The sequence below is a fragment of the Marmota monax genome, unplaced genomic scaffold, assembly GCF_021218885.2.
Source record: "Marmota monax isolate L192 unplaced genomic scaffold, Marmota_monax_Labrador192_F-V1.1 WCK01_AAM20220418_F8-fsc00022, whole genome shotgun sequence".
In the NCBI taxonomy this organism is placed as follows: domain Eukaryota; kingdom Metazoa; phylum Chordata; class Mammalia; order Rodentia; family Sciuridae; genus Marmota; species Marmota monax.
In genome coordinates this window covers 4,897,003-4,917,579 of record NW_026695215.1, presented here as the reverse complement: position 1 = coordinate 4,917,579, position 20,577 = coordinate 4,897,003, and the positions used below count along the sequence as shown (strand labels likewise).

At 43.6% G+C, this 20,577-nt stretch overlaps 1 protein-coding gene across 2 annotated transcripts in view; it reads right to left on the bottom strand.

The window, feature by feature from the left end:
- Positions 1–20,577, bottom strand: part of Kcnab1 (potassium voltage-gated channel subfamily A regulatory beta subunit 1) — a 308,966-nt gene that overhangs the window by 48,955 nt on the left and 239,434 nt on the right. For both annotated transcript variants that reach the window (XM_046431730.2, XM_046431731.2), the window contains exons 4-7: positions 20,392–20,471; positions 18,321–18,365; positions 14,691–14,735; positions 12,625–12,668 (exon numbers count right to left, since the gene is read on the bottom strand). In XM_046431730.2, the coding sequence (XP_046287686.1) occupies positions 12,625–12,668; positions 14,691–14,735; positions 18,321–18,365; positions 20,392–20,471 (214 nt within the window). The remainder of the gene's footprint in view (positions 1–12,624; positions 12,669–14,690; positions 14,736–18,320; positions 18,366–20,391; positions 20,472–20,577) is intronic.

Sequence of the window (20,577 nt, the reverse complement as noted above, 5' to 3'; positions counted from 1 at the left end):
GGCAGAATCCTGCAGTGCCTGAACACAGCCGGTGATTATATATGAGGTGTTTGGGCCAACTGTGGCCTCAGGTGGAGGCTACCAGACCCAACAAGGTTGGACTGCTCTCTTTAGGCACTACCCCTGTCTATCATGTATAGTACATCAACTGCAGACTTACAAAAAATTTAGGCAAGGGGCACCCTCTATTACTAAAACAGTGACAACACTCCAACTGTGGGCTCATGGCAAACCTGAATTTAGGGTGCCATCTAGTGCTGAAATCAAGGCATGACCACAGACTCAGGGGACACAATAAACAGCTTGCTTAGAATTTCTGGAAGCACAGACACAAAGCCAAATTATGAACAATGGACTACATACCCCATCCTTCAATGCATGGATGTTGTCATATGCCATCAAGCATCAAGAACTTTCAGGGAACCTAACCTCATTTAACCCACAAAGCAAGACATCTGAAACCTACCTTAAAGCAATGGATATAAATGATATCTCAGAGAATTTAAAATAGTTGTTTTAAGAAAAGTCAATGAAATTCAAGAAAACACAGAGAAACAATTCAGTTTTCAGAGAAACTTAACAGAGAGCAAGAAACCTTTAAAAAGGCTAAGAGAAAAAGAGAAGACTCCAATAGTCAGCAAGAAAAAAAAAGAAAGAAAGAAAAGATATTACCACTAACACTCAAGAAATGGAAGGAATTCTAGAGGCTATGATAATCAATAAATTTGATAAACTAGAAGACATGGATAAATTACTGGACACATACATCCTACAAAGATTGAATCATGAAGAAACAGAAAACACGATCAGACAAAAAATGAGTATTGAGATAAAATCAGTAATAAAAAAGCTCTCACAGGTCTAGTGGGTAGCTCAGTAGTGGAGTCCTGGCCTAGAATACGTGAGACCCTGGCTTGAGTCCCAGCACTGCACAAAATAAAAAGCAACAAACTCCAAAAATGAACAAAAACCAAATAAGACTCCCATCATCAAGAGTTCAAGACTCTATGTCTTTACTGCTGAAGAAGAACTAATATCAATTCTTTTAAATAAAATAATTAAAAAATTTGAAGCAAGTGATAATAGAAACACAACATACATGAAATTATGGTATTTTAGAATTATATAGATTGTAATTTTTAAATTATTTCTAAAAATTGAAGAAGAAGAAATTCTTCCAAGCTCTTACCATGAGACCAGCTCTTATATGAAAACCAGATAAGGAGAAAAGCTACAGGTCAAGATCCTTGATGAGCACAGATGCAAAAAATCCTTAACAGAATACTAACAAACTGAATTCAACAGCACATGAAGAAGAATACGTACCACGATCAAGTGGGATTTATCCCAAAGGTGTAAGAGGTGGTTTAACATTTTCAAATCAATAAACATGATATATCACATCCACAGAATGAAGGACAAAACCCATGTGATCGCTTCAATAGACACAGAAAAAGTGTTTGATGAAATTCAACATTCCTTCATGATAAAAACTCAGAACAAATTAGGTACAGAATAAACATACCTCAACAAAATAAAGGCCATATAGTAAGTCCACAGCTAACATCAGACTAAATGGAGAAAAGCTGGAGATTTCTTTCTAAGATCTGGAACCTGACAAGGATGTTCACTTTCACAAGTTTTATTCAACACAGTACTGGAAATCCTACCTAGAACAATCAGGAAAGGGAAAGAAATAAAGGGCACCCACATGGTAAGTAGGAAGTCAAGTGGGTGCTGAGTGCAGATGGCATGATCTTATGCAGAGCAAACCCCAAAGACTTTACCAAAAACTATTAAAACTTCTTAACAAATTCAGCAAAGTTACAAGGTATAAAGTCAACATACAAAAATCAGAAGCATTTATATTTCTCAATTGTGAGTCACCTGAAAAGGAAATAAAAAAGCAATTCCATTTATAATAACTACAAAAATAAAAACAATATCAAAGAATAAAGTTAACCAAAAAGGTAAAAGATCTCTACAATGGAAACTATCTAAACATTGATTGAAGAAATTGAAGAGGACACACACACACACAAGTGGAAAGACACTCCATGTTCATGGATTGAAAGGATCAATTTTATTAAAATATTCATGCCACCCAAAGTGATCTACAGATTCAATGTGGCCTCTTTGAAAATACCAATGACATTATTTGCAGAACTATCCCCCCAAAATCCTTAAATTCGTTTAGACACACACACACACACACCCCAAAAATATCTGCCAGATAGCCAAAGCTATGTTGAGTAAAAAGAACAAAACAGTAGAGATTTTATTCTCTGACTTCAAAATATGTGTATTATGGCTTGGAAATGAAATATTCCTCAAAAGCTCATGAATTGAAGGCTTGGTCCCCAATGTAGCAGTATTCAGAGGTGGGGCTTTTGGAAAGTGATTGGATCGTGAGAGCTATGATCTCATCAATGGATTAATCTATTGATGGATTAACCAATTCACGGGGTATTAGGAGGTGGGGGAAACTTAGCAGGTGTGGCCTGTTGGAATAAGTAGGTCCTTGTAGGTGTGCCTTCAAGGCCTTATCTTGTCCCTGCATAACCCCCACTCTGTCTGCTTTTTGGCCACCATGAAGTTAGCAGGTAACTGTTTTCCACTGTGCACTTCCTACCATGATGTTCTGCTTGCCAAAGGCCCAAACCAACAGGATCTAGTGAACATGGACGAAAAAACTATGAACCAAAACAAATCTTTTGTCCTTTAAGTTGCTTTTCTCAGATATTTTGTCACAGCAACACAAAGTGGAATTGCACAATACTACAAAGCTATAGAAATCAAAACATCATGGTATAGGCATAAAAATAGACACATAGACTAATAAAACAGAGGGGAGAATCTAGAATTCAACCCACAAATCTTCAACCAACTGTTCTACAATCAAGTGTGAAGAATATACATTAGGGACAATTTTCTAAAAGAATGGTTCTGAGAAAATCAGGTCCACACGCAGAAGGATGAAACCAGATCCTGTCTCTTATCAAGTATGAAGTATCAACTCAAAACAGGGTGATTGTTTTAATGCAAAACATGAAGAAGACAACGTAAGAGGGATGCTTTTAAACATTGGAGTGGGCAAAGATTTTGGGGGTTAAAATTCCCAAATCACAGGAAACAAAAGCAAAAATAGACAATTGGGATTATGTCAACCTAACAAGATTTCACATTCCAAAGGAAAAAAACTAACAAAGTAAAGAATCAGACAGACTGCAGAATTAGATAAAATATATGCCAAATGTCCATCTGATAAGGGTTACTATCCAGAATATATAAGAAACTCAACAGCAAATTATCATCACCATCATCATCATCATCGTTGTCCAATTAAAAAACGGGTAATATTCCTTAATAGACATTTCTCAAAAGACAACATACAAATGGGCAACAGGTATATAAAAAAATGCTCAACATCACTAGTCACGGAGAAATGCAAATAAATCACTGTGAGATATCAACTCACTCCAGTTAGAATGACTGATGCAAGACAGAAAGAGAGAGAGAGAGAGAGAGAGAGAGAGAGAGAGAGAGAGAGAGAGAGAGAGAGAGAGAAGTGCTAGCAACGATGTGAGAAAGGAAACCCTTGCACCCTGTGGGGATGTAAATAGTACTGCCATCATGGAAAACACTGGGGGGTTCCTCAAAAAAAAATTAAATAGAACTGCCTTACAATCCAGCTACCCCACAGGTCAGTGCATATTCAAGGAAAAGTACATTAAGAGAGTCCTGTACTCACTACAGCACTGTCCCCACCAGCCAAGAAATGGGACCAACCGTGTTCATCAGCTGAGGAACGAATACAGAAAGGCTGGCCTGTGTACATGGTAGAATATTATTCAGCCACATCAAGGGTGGAGTCCCACCATCTTGACAACATGAATGGAACTGGGAGACATCATGTTATGTGGAACAAGCACAGAAAGACCACCACCACACCATTCACTCATGTGGGATCCTCAAAAGTTTATCTGTGGCAGGTGAGGGGAGGACAGTGTCTCCAGAGGCTGGTGAGGGTCCTAGGGGAGAGGGAGGGGGGAGGAAATGCTGGTCCATGGCACTGAGTTAGGAGAAATAAGTCCCCGTGTGTTAGGTGTGACTCAGTGGGCGACTGCCAGGGATGGTGATGGGTGCTGCATTTCAAAGAAAGGTAGAAGAGGATTCTGAATGTTTTTACCACAGAGAGATGGCAGACGTATGAGGAGCTGGGTATGCTGGGTACCTTGGCTTGAATCTTAGGCTGTGTAGACATGCATCTCATGGAACCTCATAAATATGCAGGATTTTATGTGTCAACTTAAAATTTAAAAAAACAAAAATAACAAAAAATACGTTGAGTACAAGGATGTGATCTCTGAAATCTTTTTAAAAAATACATTAAGGCTGAATTTGCCCAGACAGAGGAAAATCCTAAGACTCTGGCATGGTCACTAGCAGTTGCTGCAAAACACACGCCTCGCAGTGACCTTTCGCAGTGAGTCATGTGGAAATATCCAGGAGCAGCTGAGCATCAGAACCAGCCTCCCTTTCACAGGTTTTATTTTCTTCTTAAAAAATTGCAAATTAATGTTTATGTTGTGAATTGCTTGATGAGCTTATGGTGAGATTGGAGATTTATTTGTTGTACATCAAACCCATTAAAATGACATAGATCAGAAAAAACATGTAAACCTATTGAAATTTATGGAACCTAAACATATAGCTGAGCTCTACAATTCCTACCATTTTTATCATTTTATATTCTTTGAGGAGAAAAGAAAACACTAGAGGCTATGATTCAAGAGGTGATATAAAAGAGAAAAATTCTGGAACCAACAATCCACATCTGAGCTCTAACCATTTCATCATATTCCTGTGAATACTCAGAAAAAATTAATTTCAGTAAAATTAATACTTCCCTGAAATAGAATGCATTATATACAATATTACACAACCAAGAGGAGGGCGGCATCCAAAGACCATTTCCCCTCATCTGAGAGGAGAGGCGCAGCATCTCCTTATCAGCCTCTTGAATGGCTCAGGAAGTCCGCAGGTTTTTCCTCTTTTTATTAGAATCCTGAAATTAATTGCCTGTTAAATGAGGCCCTTATAAATTTAAATTTGGCTCATTTAGATTTGATTTTCAAACTGGTTTATCGGACAGCCACAATTACTTTTCTGACAAGAAAATGGAGTGCTTAAATTTAGTTCCGGAAATATTTTCCATTCATTGAGACAGAATTGTCTGTGACGGCTCTTGTTTAAAGCTCTGATGAAGAGATTTGAACAGACAGATGTTAGGAGGTCTCATCCCTGCTCTCAGGGCTGGGACAGTGCCTGCTACTTCTTGGGGTAGCTTGAAATTAAATTTACCTTAAGAAGTACTGTGACATGAGCCACTCTTTGGAAACATCAACTGCAGGCAGGAGATAAGCGATAGCCAAGCAGACAAAGGACAGGGTATCACGAGGTTTCATAGGCTGATGTTCTGCTCCCTCCCATGTTTGACATCTTTGACTTTTGTGTGTGTGACTCAATTCTCTAATCTGCAGTGAAGCTGGCAATACTACCATCAATATTGCTGCTCCAAAGACTGTAAGACATTTGACATAAATGTGGTGTGGTAATTGTACTACTGTGTTCTTGTCAAAAGTTTCAGAGGAACAGAGCAAAGACTATAGGCTAACTATTTTCTCTGGATCCCTTGATTTTATTTTATTTATCTATTAATTTTTTTTTTGTAACTGTAGATGGACAGAATGCCTTTATTTATGTTTATTTTTAGGTGGTGCTAAGGATCAAACCCAGTGCCTCACACCATGCTAGGCAAGTGCTGTGCCACTGAGCGGCAGCTCCAGAGATACATTTAATGACAGTTCTATTCCATGCCTGGCTCTGGAAAAGATGTCCTCCATGGTGATTGGGCATTTCATGGGCCAGGCACAACTTCAGCCATTTACTGTCCTGTGGCACAAGCATGTATTCAGTCCCACTTGATCCTGAAACTGTGCTATAGTCTGGGGACACAGTCTTCATCCCATAGAGCCTACAGTGCCCACTGAGGGCATCTCCTGAGGAGGTCCACTGTTAGGTCATAGTGTCTGCTTAGATCATTACAAGGACTAGATGGACAGGTCAGTCTCATGGCATTTGGTCATTTCTCACCTCCCAACTCTTTCTTGATATTTGGGCGGAAATTCAAGTATATTCATGTGAGACTACAAAAATGATATGCTGTATCAGGTCAGGGATCCCCACTCTGACTTCAAAGGGGAGGGAAAGGAGATGGTATCCCTGAGACACACCGGCCACTCACTTTGAGAATCTGTGATATGCAGTTTTGTGATCCAAGGTGTGAGTTCTGGGTTTTATTCAATGTGAGACTCAAAAACACTGGCAAGGGGAAGGAGAGAACTGGGGAGTTAAGGGGGGACTAAGAAGGAGAAATAATATGATCAGCTTTCCATTTTGAACTGATAGCTCTGCCTTCTGAGAAGAACGTGTCAGTGCAAGAGTGACAGCATTGACAGGTGACGGTGGCAGATTGAGCTGGACCAAATTGGTGAGAATGCTTGTCTTCAAGACGAGTTGTGTGGGTGGAAGTAAAAGGACTGGTGGTGTTACAGGTGTACAGGGTGGTAGAGATGGAAACCCAGATGGTCCTGGTTTTTGGCCTGAGAAGTGGGGTGACTGTGCTAAGATGGGGGTCAGGGGAAGAGCACATCATGGATGGTGGTGGGAGCTGGGTTAGATCTGAACAGCATGGCAGTTGCTCCCCCGGAGTCCTTGGCATCTGGATGGGCCTGTCAGGCAGTCAGAGGAGGCTAGGCACAGAGGCTGAGGTCCAGGACACCAGTTCAAGATGGTGTGAATGACCTGGTGATGTCTCTTAGCCTCTGTGAGGCTCAGGTTCCTTATCTGTACAAAGATGGAATGAAACCAGATAATCTTTCTGCTTTGTTTTTTCACATGACTGCAGACCAAATCAGAAAGTCCTGCCTCTTCCTGTTTGGATGCTTTTAATCTTGTAGCAATAGGTGAATCATAGGAATAGAAAGTCATGCTCAACCAGCGTCTCCTTAAGAGCCATTTAGGATTTTGCTCAGATAAACAAGCATCATGTTTTACCTCCATTTAGCAAATGTTGTGTTGAGCACTGGCTTGGAGCCATGTATTGTTTTAAGTTTAAGCAGACATGCAAAAATGCATTGACCTTGGCTTCTGATGGGCAGCTGGGCAGCTAATTGCTTTTGAAGGAGGTAAGTGCTGAGTGCCACAGGCCTATTCACAGAAGGTGCTTCTGGCATTAGCTCATCCCAGGAACCAACCCAGTGTCTGTGGAGGAGAGTTCAGGAGGAGCAGAAAGTGCTCCCCGTCTTTGAGGAAATGTTGAGAAGTTAACTGGCAATTCCTCAAAAATGCCCAGGATAATAGATTATGTAAAGATAACAGTTTCCGAGTGACCACAGTAAAAGAAATCTAAGTCCATCTTTCTTTCAGATTCTGAACTTTAACAGGAACTGTTTTGTTTAGAAAGGTGAAGTTTAATTCAACCTAAACTCATTTAATAGGCTTCTAAAGAAATATGCTTATTCTAGGGTTTAAAGCAGATTGACATGCTTAAAGGTGGATGGGATGCTTTGTGTTGCAAGTTCAATTGTGTAGAGATGAGCAAATTAGCAGTTTGGAGATTCTGCAAGGGTTCTATTCAAACATGCTGTGTCACCTGTTAACCTACCACACATTTGCTTTCGTATCTCGCTTGGAGCAAAATTTTGCCTTAGATGTTGCACACTGCTTATAATTTCCAGTTTCTTTTAAACGAGTCTCTCAGTTATGATTTAAGATACACCTGCTCCTTTTAAAGGGACTGTTGATGTGTTAGAATCATATATTTAGCGGAACCTCCCATCATGAAACAGGGTTATTTTGAGTGGGTGCAAGTTTCCATGAACATGGTACACTGCAGAGGAATCCTGTGGTGAACCTTTTGTTAAGAAATTTATTCAACTGAAAAATCCTGAATTATCTTTTCTTGTAAAATTCACAGTAGTGTTTATATAACATTCGTCATTCACTAAAAAATTTCAAGCTGAGTTTTCTCAGTTTATTTATTTTGCCTGCGCCTACAACGATGGTTTGTGTTTTGAATCACACCACAAAAACTGTTGTTTACCTAAAAGGCAAATGTAGACTTAGACACAGCTTTGGATGGTAAAAGCACAAAAACAGTTTATTCTTACAATGTGTCTTATCAAATTATTCCTATTCCTTTTTTTAAAAAAAAATTTTTGTAGTTGTAGATGGACAGAATGCCTTTATTTTATTTGTTTATTTTTATGTGGTGCTGAGGATCAAACCCAGGGCCTCACACATGCTAGGCAAGCACTCTGCCACTGAGCTACAGCCCCAGCCCCTATTCCTATTCCTTTATATTAGACACTAAAGGAATTTGATCTGCCAAATTCTGACATTGGCACAAATTGAGGCTGAAAAGAACATTCATGGAATGGTTGAATGAATACATAGAAATTTAGAGCCTGCAAGGACCTTGGGGTTGTAAAGGGAGGTAATGATGAGATTATCAAAATCTGATGAGATTTCTTCCCTCTTTCTGTGAATCCAAAGAGAACATTATCACCAGCTGATCTCAATCAAAGAATTTGGGCTCACTGCAAAGACCTCTCATATGAACATTTTCAAAACTACATTGTGCACAAGTCAAGCTCATTTTATACTCTGTAAACTAACTCAGGTGGCCAAGGCCACCCAGCCTGCAAGTAGCCTGAATCCTACATGAATTGGACTTTGTCTTATCTTCTAACAGTGCTTCTCAAATTTAATGTGCAGAAGAGTCTCCAATGTTAAATAAGGTCCCCTTCATCACAGAAAAAATAGCAATGAATTCCAAGGATAATCATGTATAAACCTCTTCAACTTTTATTTTGGTTTAGAAATCTCATGTCTCGGCTTTTCTGAAAAATTCACTTAATTCTCTAATTTCTGTCTGCCTAGACTGAAATTATACTCATGAGCTCTTGTCTTTGGCTGAAACTAAGAACTTCAAAATAACACCAACATTAGCAACATCATAATAAGTGATCTCAGTCTCAAAAGTGTGAAGTCTTATGTTGAAATTTGAATCTGGGTCAGTTTGGATTCCAACTGAACTGGTTTAGAAGAAGAAATTTAAGGTACTTCTATTAAGTTGTATGAGGCTTGAAGAAAACTGATTTAAAAGAGAGTGAATTCTGAAATTACGCACTCACACTGAGAAATATCAAAGCATGGAGATCCGATGGAGATGACAATAGCAATGAATCTCTATTCTCTTTATAAATCTGTTTGATTTTATAATTCTTTTTGAGTCCAGAGTGAGCCATTTTCTGAATCTCTCCCCCTTTCTTTCTTTTTTTTACTTATTTATGTTTTTTTTTTAAATTTGTTCTAATCAGTTTTACATGACAGCAGAATGCTCTTCAATTCATCATACACAAATGTACTACAGATTTTCACTTCTCTGGTTATACTGAATCTCTCTCTTTTATAATTAATTAGATTAAAAAAGAAAAGCCAGAAACTTCCAGGCAGCCTACTGTTGGTTCCACTGGGAACTTCAAGGTGGCACCTGCTGTTTCTGCTGAGGACTCCCTGGCAGAGGGTGGGAGTCTGGCCTGGGCTGGAGCAAGAGGGTGCCTGTGCAGAGGCAGCCTGGGTGGGCTTTGGTGTCAGCCTGGACTCTGCCTGGGAGGGGATTCTGCTTGGGAGAGGTGTTGGGGAGTGTCCTGGGGGCAGGAGGTGGTGGTTCATGGGAACCTGCTTTGTGTTCTTGTCCATAAAGAGCAGGCTAGCGGGCACACTTATGGGAACAGTGGCACCGGTGAGGACAGAAATGACATTTATTGTTCATGACACAGCAGACACTGTGCTCCAGGAAAATTAGCTGATTTCCATCCCCATTAGTAATGCTGTGAGGAAGGAACATCTGTGGGCTGTTTTACAGTCAAGGGGACAGGATCAGGGGCTTAGTGAGGTCTGGTCAGCGCACAGTCATCCAGCTCAGAAATGACTGTCAGAACCCAGACGGGTCTGATTCCAAAACCCACATGCCTACAAGCAGAATAAAAACCAGCCAGTGAGAAATGCCAGGCTCATAGCAAAACTTGGAAACAATGGAATGATATAATTATTGTTAAAAGTGTGTGTGTGTGTGTGTGTGCGCACGCGCGCGCTGAGATCTGGTTTCAAAATTCTCCATTTTAGGATGGAATTTGAGAGCATTATGTTTAGTGAAAGAAACCAGACTCAGAAAGTCAAGGGTCATATGCTTTCTCTCCTTTGTGGAAGGTACAAGAAAGAAAAAAAGGTGGGGGGAGCTGGAGAATTTCATTAAATTAGAAAGGAGACCAGTAGAAGCAGAGGAAAGGATCCAGGGGGAGGGAAAGGACAGGTACAGTGGGATGAAATTGTCCAAATTATGTGGTGTGCATGTACAAACATAGCACAGTGAACCCTGCTAATGTGTAAGATCATAATGCACCAAAAAAAAATTAATCCTAAAAAGGTCTCCCTGACTGAACAGTGGAGTTATTTGGTTTTTTTTTAACTGTTATTTTAAAACATCTCAAAGTAGTCATATTCACAGGTCAGTGAGAATCTCCACCTTCCAAACTGGAATGAGTATCCTCACATTAAACGTTCTCTTTTAGATTAGGTGCATGGGGAGAAAAGGGTCACTGCTGAAATGAGATCCTGGGGAAAAGTATTTGCCACTCACAGGATCAACAAAGAGTGACATCACTCATGCATAGAGAGCTTTTGCAGGCTAGCAAGAGCCAGCCAAACTCTCAGAAGGCAAAGGACCCAAGGACATGAAGAGCTGATCTTCAGGGAAAGAAGTTACGAAAGGAGCTTAGACTCACAATAAATGAGTGCATGGATAAGCAAGTAAATGAAAACAGCTCATTCAATTGATTGACATATTCATTTTAGAAAATAATTTTGTGGTAGAACATGCCTTGTTCCTTGGCCTAATAATGCCCCATCTAGACTCATCCTCACTATGGCAAGAAGGTCACTTACATAACCCTTGGAAATACTGAAGATACTGGAAATGTCTATGTCACGTGTGTGTGTGTGTGTGTGTGTGTGTAGAATATAATTTAATCGAGAATAAACAAGGTGTAGACTAATATTCATAGCCTGATTCTATTGCATTAATACACATATTTCTATATTTTTAAACACAAGTGAGTATACAGATCGATGGGTAGAGAAAGGAGGCTGCATAACTAAGGGAGATATGTTAAACTCTTACACTAGATTGTTAAACTATGGAGAGATGAAATAAGACAGGAGGACTCCCATTCTTTATTTTTATTTTTAAAGTTTTGTGATTAAAGTACATTTTGGTTTGGGTGGTGTTGGTATTGCTTAGATGAAATTATTTCTAAAGAAAGGGAAAATCGTCGGTCTCAGTGACTCATGGTGCATGTAAAATTAACAAAAAAGCTTGGATTTTTATGAAATAGTTTATAAACTGGTATAAAGATTGAAAATATGAGGCAGCCTCTTTAAACACTTTTTTATGATTGCAAAAAGTATAAGTATAAAAATTTTTAATGTATAGACAAACAATAAATAAAAACCATTCCAAACTCTCACAGTCCCCACCATGAGGTAGAACAACATTACTGCACCACACCATGGTCCTTGCAGACTGTTTATTTCCTGCTTATTTATAAACAATGTGGAGTTTTGGATACCATTGCAAAAGCAATGGCACTGTGACTCAATTACCAGTGGTAATTCTCTACAAGTTTTCCCTATGGCTGTGTATATGCCTTCTTAAAAGTAGTTCTAATATGTGTTCACACTAAAACTTGTACACCCATCATCACAGCCACATTATTCATAATAGCTGAAAGGTGAAAACAACCCAAAAGTAATCAACCGGTAAGTAACAAAATATGATATACCCATATGGTGAAATATTATTTGGCAAAACAAAAAGAATAAAGTACTGATACATGCTACAAGGTAGGTATGTGAACATCATGCTAAGTGAAAGAAGCCCGTGATGAAAGTGTCCTGAACCGTCTGTTGAATCTCTAGAGTAGATTTGTGGTTGCTTGGGCTGTGGAGGGTGAGTAGGTAGTGGAGTGACTTCTCATGGGTGCCAAGTTTCTTTTTGGATGGATGAAAATGTTGTAATATTAGGTTATGAAGGTTATCACATACCTCAGAGCCAACGAATTGTATCCTTTAACAGATCAACGTTCATAATATGCAAGTTATATCTCAATAAAGCCTTTTGAAAAGTCTCATGGGAGTACTTCATTATATTGATAGTAGCTTGTACAAGACAAGAGTTCTGGACAATTGCCTTTTGGTAGGGGGCTCCCAGTCTCTCTATGTCCCTGTGTCCCCCACATGCAAATCCAGGAACAAACATGGCTGATTGTGGAGATATATATATATATATATATATATATATATACATATACATACACACACACACACACACACACATACATATTTCCCCCTTCCAATGTGTTTTGAATCTATTTGTTTACTACTTTTCTTGAACCAGAATCCCATATATGAAAATAAAATCAAAGTAGCAGTACCCACCTTCAATAATATGCTTCCTTGACAACCCCCTTTCTGTTTCAGCTCTGTAACAAAAGAGAAGCAAATGTCTATAAGCAGGGGTGTGCTTTAAAAAATTATTTTTTTGTTTCCAATTGCAGAAAAATAATCATTCTTACTAAATCTGATTTGCTAATTTTATATCCTGTTCTTGGCCAATTCTGTACCACTAGTTGCTGAAGAGGGAAGGCTTGGGAGCAGCACACTGTGCAGACCTCTTTTGGCAGGGGGGTACGGGGGAGTGAACTCAGGGGCACTTGACCACTGAGCCACATCCCCAGCCCTATTTTGTATTTTGTTTAGAGACAGGGTCTCACTGAGTTGCTTAGCACCTCGCATTTGCTGAGGCTGGCTTTGAACTCACAATCCTCCTGTTTCAGCCGCCCAAGCTGCTGGGATTCCAGGTGTGCGCCACTGTGCCTAGCCAGACCTCCTCCTCAGAGGCCCCAGGATATGAATTGACCATGGCTGTGACCACACCATTGATAACCCTCAGCTCTGGACTCAAGTTAACAGCTCAGGCGCGTGACCCTCTCCATATGTGGTTTGACACATAGTTCCCAATCCGTCTAAAGAAGACAAAAATCTTGACACATATTTGTGAGTCGACTCTAAGATGGCCATGATACCATTCACTTTTCCAAGAAAGGAAGCAAATTGAAAAGGAAAGCAAATATGAATTCCAAAAAAATTCAACAACCATTCTTTTTAAAAATGTGATGAACCAACTTTCCTTAAATTAGTATCCTAAGAAGGGAAACATTTGTGGATAAGGACTTTGGCCCTCCTGGACAGTTCCTGAGCTCTGGAAAATTAGAAGGAAACGGGGCTGTTGAAGTATGGAGTATTGGTGAGCTGTTTTTTCAACGTCCACACTTTGGGCAGCCTCTTTTCCCGCATGGTACTTGACCACTCATCTTTGTGAAAACACCCATCTACTGTATCTATTACAAACAGAGGCCGTTGCATGTGGGACTTCATTACATAGTGGTTCATGAGAGTGTCCCAATTCCTGTTTGTTTCTACATGACGGCAAGGTTTTCATACCATGGCAAAAGTACCAGGCGGTAGAACCATGAGCCGAAGCACAGACAGTGGGCGCCCCTGTTCTCAGGGTGCCAGACAATAGGGTTATAAGTCTAAACCCCACCTTTCCGTCTTCAGGTAGTCATCAACAGGCTCAAGAACAACAAACTATGAGTGTGTGTGTGTGTACGCGCACAGAGACATTGTGAATAGAAGGTTCCCCCCAAATAACTGGCTTTTGCGTCCTATTAAAGAAAAACAGACTGTTCCCAATCAATTATAGATGGTAAAACAAAGGTTTTGTTTGTTTCTGTCTCTTGTTAAGACTCCAGCCTTTCGGATTTCCCTGAGAAGCACTGCCGACTGTGCCCTGAAGTGTGGAAGAGCTTGTGGTCTGTACGTGTGGGTCAGAGGGGCCAGCCTTCTGGCTCCAAGAGCAGGCTGGCCATCAGCAGCTGTCTGTCCTGCGGAAGCTGTTCTGCATCCTACAGCGGAGAGGGGACTTCTCTCCCATTCGCCTGGCAGTGTGTGACCCCGGCACGGCTTCCCAGGGTTCTCCGGGGACATGGTCCTTTTGATCAGTACTTTCAGAGCGCTCTGAAGAGATGATCAGACACTTGCTTGTGAAGCCAGACAAGGTATTTTTATCTTCACATTCCACAGAAGTCTCCGAGTTTGGGCAGATTTGAGTCGCTTTTATTCTGTAACGCTTTGTGTTTATTTTCTTTTCTTGAAATTTGGACTCTATTTTGGAAATGGTTCTAAGTATGACACTGAGATTAGGAAAATCTGCACGAATCACTTGGTAACAAGTGGCCACCGGCTTTGTACTAGATTTCTTTGGGACTCTCTTGCTAGAATTGCCTCCTAAGTGAATTGATTTTTCCTTAGTCTGAGAGGGAGAAAAAAAGCCCTGTCTCTAAGCCAATCAAATTTAGTGAAAGTTACATGTAAAATAGTTACCTAAAAGAATAAAGGCATGAACTCTCCAGTAGGGAAAATAAAATAAGTAGTTGACTTACTTCCCACCCCAGTAGAGTTTAGTCGTGATGACCAGGCTGGACCTCCTGCACAGCAAACAGACACAGAGAAACTGTAAACACGCTGTGGGCATGTTGTTATCATCGCACCAGAAAGAAGTTGTTATTGTGCCTCACAAAACATTGCTAAAGAGATAAATTAGCTAATTCATACCAATGAAATGTAAGGAGAAAGTCAGGCCCCAGAGGACAGGGATGGAGTGGGAGGAGGGCAGTGGCAGTACAGGTGCCTGGAGGTCAGCTGGAGGGCCAGCCGCCACAGCAGGAAGGGAAGCGAGTGGACTTCTGGGTGAGTGGCCTTAGAACAGGAATGAGCAGACACTCATGGGCATCTGGTACAGTGCTATTGCCCGTGAACTTGCCCAGGAGGAAGTCCACCCTGTGCCCAGGACTATGGGCCCAAGACTCCCAGGTATTATCCTCCCAACCATCACGCACAGGCTGCAGCTGACCGTACAGCAATATGAGTGACAAGGTCAAGTTCAATAGTCAATACTTTCTTTGAGTGTTTTATTCAATGGAAATGCTATTTTAGGAAAACAGTCCTAAAATCCTTTACTCAAGGCTCTACCACTTAACTTCCAAGGGAAGGAAATACAGACATCTTGTCAGCTCCTTGGTTACCTCCTCCACGGCACAGCTGAGGGTGGGAAAGACCCCCTGGTGCCGTAGAACGAGGTATGAGCACTGCCCCCACAGAATGAAGAGTGGGGGCAGATCTCAGTGTCATCCACACTCTCTAGGTGTGTGATCTGATTGAGCTGCTCTGGAGCAAAAATCATTTGAGATTCGAAGGTTAAGACCAAACTTTGGAAGTATTTGAAGTCAAGGGCTTATAATTCCATGGGCTGTAGGGTGGACCCTCAAGGCTCTCAGGATAATAGCCTGGCGTGGTTAATGACAACCCCTGGGAAAAGACGGTAACAGTTCTGACAACTCACTTGCAACAAGAAAAATCTGTTGAACATGTCAGCAATCCCATCCCACTGAAGTTAAATCCCTGAAAAATTTTGTAAGTCACAGTAACGAAAGCTCTACAAACACATGCTCCTGGAGATGACACAGCCCAGAGGGCCCATGTAGATTCCAGGCTAATGCACCAGCCCCAGTGTGTACCCTAATAGCAACCTGCCACAGGGGAGCAGGTCTCCTCCAGCAGCCCGGTAAATCATCTCTGACTCCCGTGGAAGCTATTAGAGCAGCTCTTGAGAGTGGGTGCAGAATGAGAATGAGCAGGTGAGGCAGCACAGCCTGCAAAAGGCTTCTGCCCACCTTCTCTCACTTTGTCAGCATGACAGGTCATCCACAGTAATGCTGCCCATTTTATAGGTGGGGAAATTGAGAATCAGAGAAGTGAAGCAACTTGCCCTGGATCACACAGCCAGCAAGCAGCAGCTCAGGGGTGAGAGGCCAGGTGTTCCTGGTGAAGCTGCTTTACAGGGTCAATGCTGGGATGACAGGCTCATCTTTTCCCAGTCTCACGGGGGCAACCATCAACTGATACAAGCTTTCTGCAGCGTGGTGGGAGCTCCTGGTTTTGTTTGCAAGGCTGAAGGGAAGCTTATGAAATATGCATGTGAGTCTGTTTTTCAAAAGGGTGCATGTAAGAGGTTCTGCAGCCCTGGAGAGGGGTGGCTCAGGGTGCCCGGGGAGGAGTGGAGCACATGGGAGGTGCCCCCTCTTCGTCCTCAGGTGTACTCTGGAGCCCCCACAACACAGGCCTCACTGCACTACTGGTGGGCTTGGCTCCAAGGGTTTTTTTTTTTTTTTTTTTTTTTGCATCAGGGACTGAACCCAGGGACACCTAACCCCTGAGCCACATCTCCAGTCTTTTTTTGTTCCGAGTCAGAATCTCACTAAGTTGCTTAGGGCCTCACTAGATTGCTGAGGTTGGCTTCAAACTTGTGATCCTCCTGCCTCAGCCTCCCAAGTGGCTGGGATTACAGGTGTGTGCCACCACGCTCAGTGCTCTAAGGGTTTTGTTATAGGTGCAGTTTTTATGTCCCCTCTAAAAACAAACATGTCAAATTCCTAACCCCCAGCACCTCAGAGTGTGTGAGCTTATTTGGAAACAGGGTCATTGTAAATGTAATTAATTGTGTTGAGGTAAGGTCATATTGGAGTGGGGTGGACCCCAGAGCTGATGTGACTGCTGTCCTTAGAGGAAGACAGACACAGGGAGGAGCTGCTTGGTGAGGAGGCAGAGGCTGAAGTGCTGCCTACCAGCCAAGGATCCCCCCCAGGAGCTGAGAAGGAGGAGAAGGGTCTCACCTAAATTTCAGGGGGAGCATAGCCCTACCAACATCTTGATTTTGGAATTCCAGCCTCCAGAATTGGGCAAAAGTTAATTTCTGTTGTGTTAGCCATACAATTCATGGGGCTTTGTTGCAGCAGCAGCGCTAGGGAACAGCTTCAGGCCCTGTCAGGCAGGGATGGAGCCATATCACTCTGAGGGGACAAGGTAATACTGGAGCCCAGGTGAAGGACTGGGGTGTGAGGGGAAGAACAGCTCTCTTTTACCACCCTCACAGTCCCCTGGGGTGGCAGAGAGGAGAAGAGAGAGTGAAAAAAGGCCATGGCTTTCTTGTTCAGATCTCCACAGGCGCCTGGCTTCCACATCAATAAGGCTCTCTCTCCCTGCCAGATATTTACCTCCGGAGTGCAGTGTTCACGGCCCTAAGAACACAGGGGCTCCTGATCTCCACTGTGGCCTCTCCTCCCAGAGGGGGTTTAGCCCATGCATGCAGAGGCAGGACAAAGCCAGGGCTGAGCGGTGGGTGTTGGGTGTCTATGTTTCCTGGACTCCCTTAGAAGCACCTGTCTGAATACCAGCTGCTTACTTTTCTTCGCTGGCCCTAGGACATTCTCATTTATTTGGTCACCACTGGACCTTCTTCCAGAGCAGAGCAGGACCCCTGACTTGCCCAGCAGTCTTTGCTGGTTCTGTGCTCATGTTGGGCAAGAAGTGGCTGCTGGGACACCATGGAGAAGTGGAGGGGGTTGTCCCCTCCCCCGAAGATGCCATGGCTCCAGAGGTGGCTGGATGGGACGGGTATGCACAGTGCTTTGTGCTTCTTGGAGGGGTAGCAGAGGAAGCACTTTCCTGGATACCCTGGAGCTGATGGGGCTCCCGGGCACAGGGAAGCTGCTGGCTGATGGGTTCAGGTAAGAGGCTTGGAAACTGACCCCAAGGGCTTCTTGTTTCATTCCTATCCTGCAGCTGCAGTTGCTACTAAAATGACCGGTGAACACGAATCTGAGTGTGCACACAGTCAGCTGCCTGCAGCTCGCCTCCTGCACCAGACCACAAATGGCAAAGGCACGAACTTGTCACTTTCTTTCAGGCACCAATGTCTCTTAAGCTGCCTTCTTTCCCTGCCAACCTGCAGTAGTTCATGGTGATCAATGACTGTTCCATCACTTTTGAGGCACAGGTAATGAACTTGTTGGCTTTTATTTTCAAGCCACTGTAAATCATTTCTTTACTGAGGGTTGATTTTTTTTTATTTGACAGCCTTTTGATCAGGTGGCATATGATTTTATTTTTCCTTCTGTGGCACAAAATAATAAGTATTTTAAAAGGCAAACAAACAGTTATGGAAAACACGGTACCTCCAGCCTTTCTTCTTGATGATGCTCCCCAGGATGACCTCAGCCCTGGAGGGAAACAGATGATGTCTTAGGGCTTAGGGTCCTGGAGGAACAAGCACCAACCCAACACCAGAGCCACCCGGTGCCTCCCTGTCCCCCAGATAGCAGCTGCTCTTGGCTGGAAGCGCAGCTCCACTGTTTCTGCCTGCACCTGCAGAATCCTGCTCCAGAGGCACCTGCCAAATCCTGGTAGAGACTGCCTCAGCCCGGTGCTAAAGGACACTGGAGCCACTTGGCAGTTGGGCGTTTTTTCAGCCAGAGGGCATGCATAAATGTCCTGCTTGGCAGGATCCAGGGGGAGGCAGGGCTTTCCCCTAACTGCTGCAGAACATCAGTTGTGTCCTGGAGGACATGGACACCTCATTTTAGATGGCCTAGACCGGAAATGCTGGCTCCCTGGTGGCTTTGGAGGATAAAGCAAACCCTCATATGAGCTTAGCTGTCCCCAAGGCCAGGCTGCAGGTGCAGTGGCTCACATGAGAGTGTCCTGGGTCCCAGGCAAACTTGTCATGTGAGCAACATATAAGGAGACATGACAAGTGTCTGTTCTGTCCTCAAGGCTGGGCTATGGAGAGGTGCCCTGGAGATACCACACTGCCCTCCCTTCTCCTCGCCAACCTGGGACCAAGACCCAGGAAACAAAAACTTGCTTCCCTGCTTCTCCCAATAAGACCCCCTGTGCAGGGTGTTGTGAGGGGGGTGGGTGGGGTTAGAATCGGCTCCTCAGCAGGCTACAGAGGGAGCCATGCAAGCTACCCGCCTTGACTGCAAGCTCAGTCTGTAGTGGACACAGCCTGCACTGAATTGTGCTGCAGGTCATCCCTGTCTCTTCATCTCTCCTGTCTGCCTTCCCCACCTGCTGTGGCAGCCTGACAAGACGCAGCACAGCATGAGACCCTCTCTGAGCTCCACACTGAGAGTCAATCAGTATGAATCAGAACGGCCATCCTCACAGCAGGGGTCAAGCGGGACCCTCTCCTGCCCAAGAAGAAAACACTGGGAAGGGGATGCAGGAGGGAGTATGGCCTTACCACTTTGTTCTCTCCTTGGATTCAACAGAAAACAGCAGGGATGTGGGTTCTGAACCTCCCTGAGGGTCCTTGAACATAGATCTCTCCTTGGACAGGAGGTGACTGAAAGTGCTCGGTGGCCCTGCTGTGATTAGAGCCTGACTGGGGAGCCTCTGCAGGTGGCCTAGCCCTCCCCAGGGCAGGGAATGAGGCCTGCAGGAGACCACGCTCCTCTAGTCCTCTCAGGATGGCACAGCTGTTCACACTGAGGATTTCCTTTCTTTGGTTGTGGGGGTTGAACATGATGACCACTCCAGGAGGCCCAGGCCCCAGGTCTGTTCTGACATGTGCTGGTTACGCTGGTACCTGGAGGCCTGGCCTGTGGGCATGCCGCCCAATCTATTCTGACTTCTCAAGCCCTGCCCCAGAGCCCCACACCAGCACTGGGTTCCCAGGGAACCCCACTAGTCTGGCTGCTCAAAAGAAGAGGCTCTCTGCAGCCTTGTCTGCAGCTCTGAGAAGCCTCTTGCACAAGGCGTTGGTTTCTTGGCATCTTTGGGGAGTCTGGCTTTGAAGTCTGATCTGCCTGGAGTGCCTACATTGCCCAGGCCTACAAACAGGAAGAGCATCCCTGCTGCCAGGCAGGCAGGGTGTCCCAGCTTCCCTGGGGACTTCCGAATCAGGAGACATGGCCACAAGGCCAGCTTTGGAAACAGCCCTTGGACGCGGCTTTTTCACTTCCTGGCTCAACTATTCTACTATCTCCTGATCTCCACCACCACCACTCAGGTGCCCGCCACCTCTGCCCCTTTGTCGACCACAGCAGGTGCTGACTGTCCACCTTCCATCAGGTCAGTTTTCCACACAGGGATGGTTTGGGTGGGCAAGAGGTCCAGGGGTGGTCAACTTCCCAACCACAGTGGAGAGAGCAACACCCTTCTCATCAGCACCCGGAAAAGGCCTGGGCAGGCTCTCTGGGTGCCACAGATGCCCTTGAGGGACACAGGAAGGTACCAACTTACTTTCCAGCTGCATAGACCTCGGCTGTATCGAAGAGATTAACGCCACTCTCGTACGCGATTGTCATCAGTCGTTCAGCAACCTGCAAGGGGACACAGAGGCCAGTGAGAAGCGCCCAGTGTTTTCCAAACCTGAGAAGCAGCTTGAGACCCTTCATTAGGAGCACCCTGGCGTCTCACCCACCACCT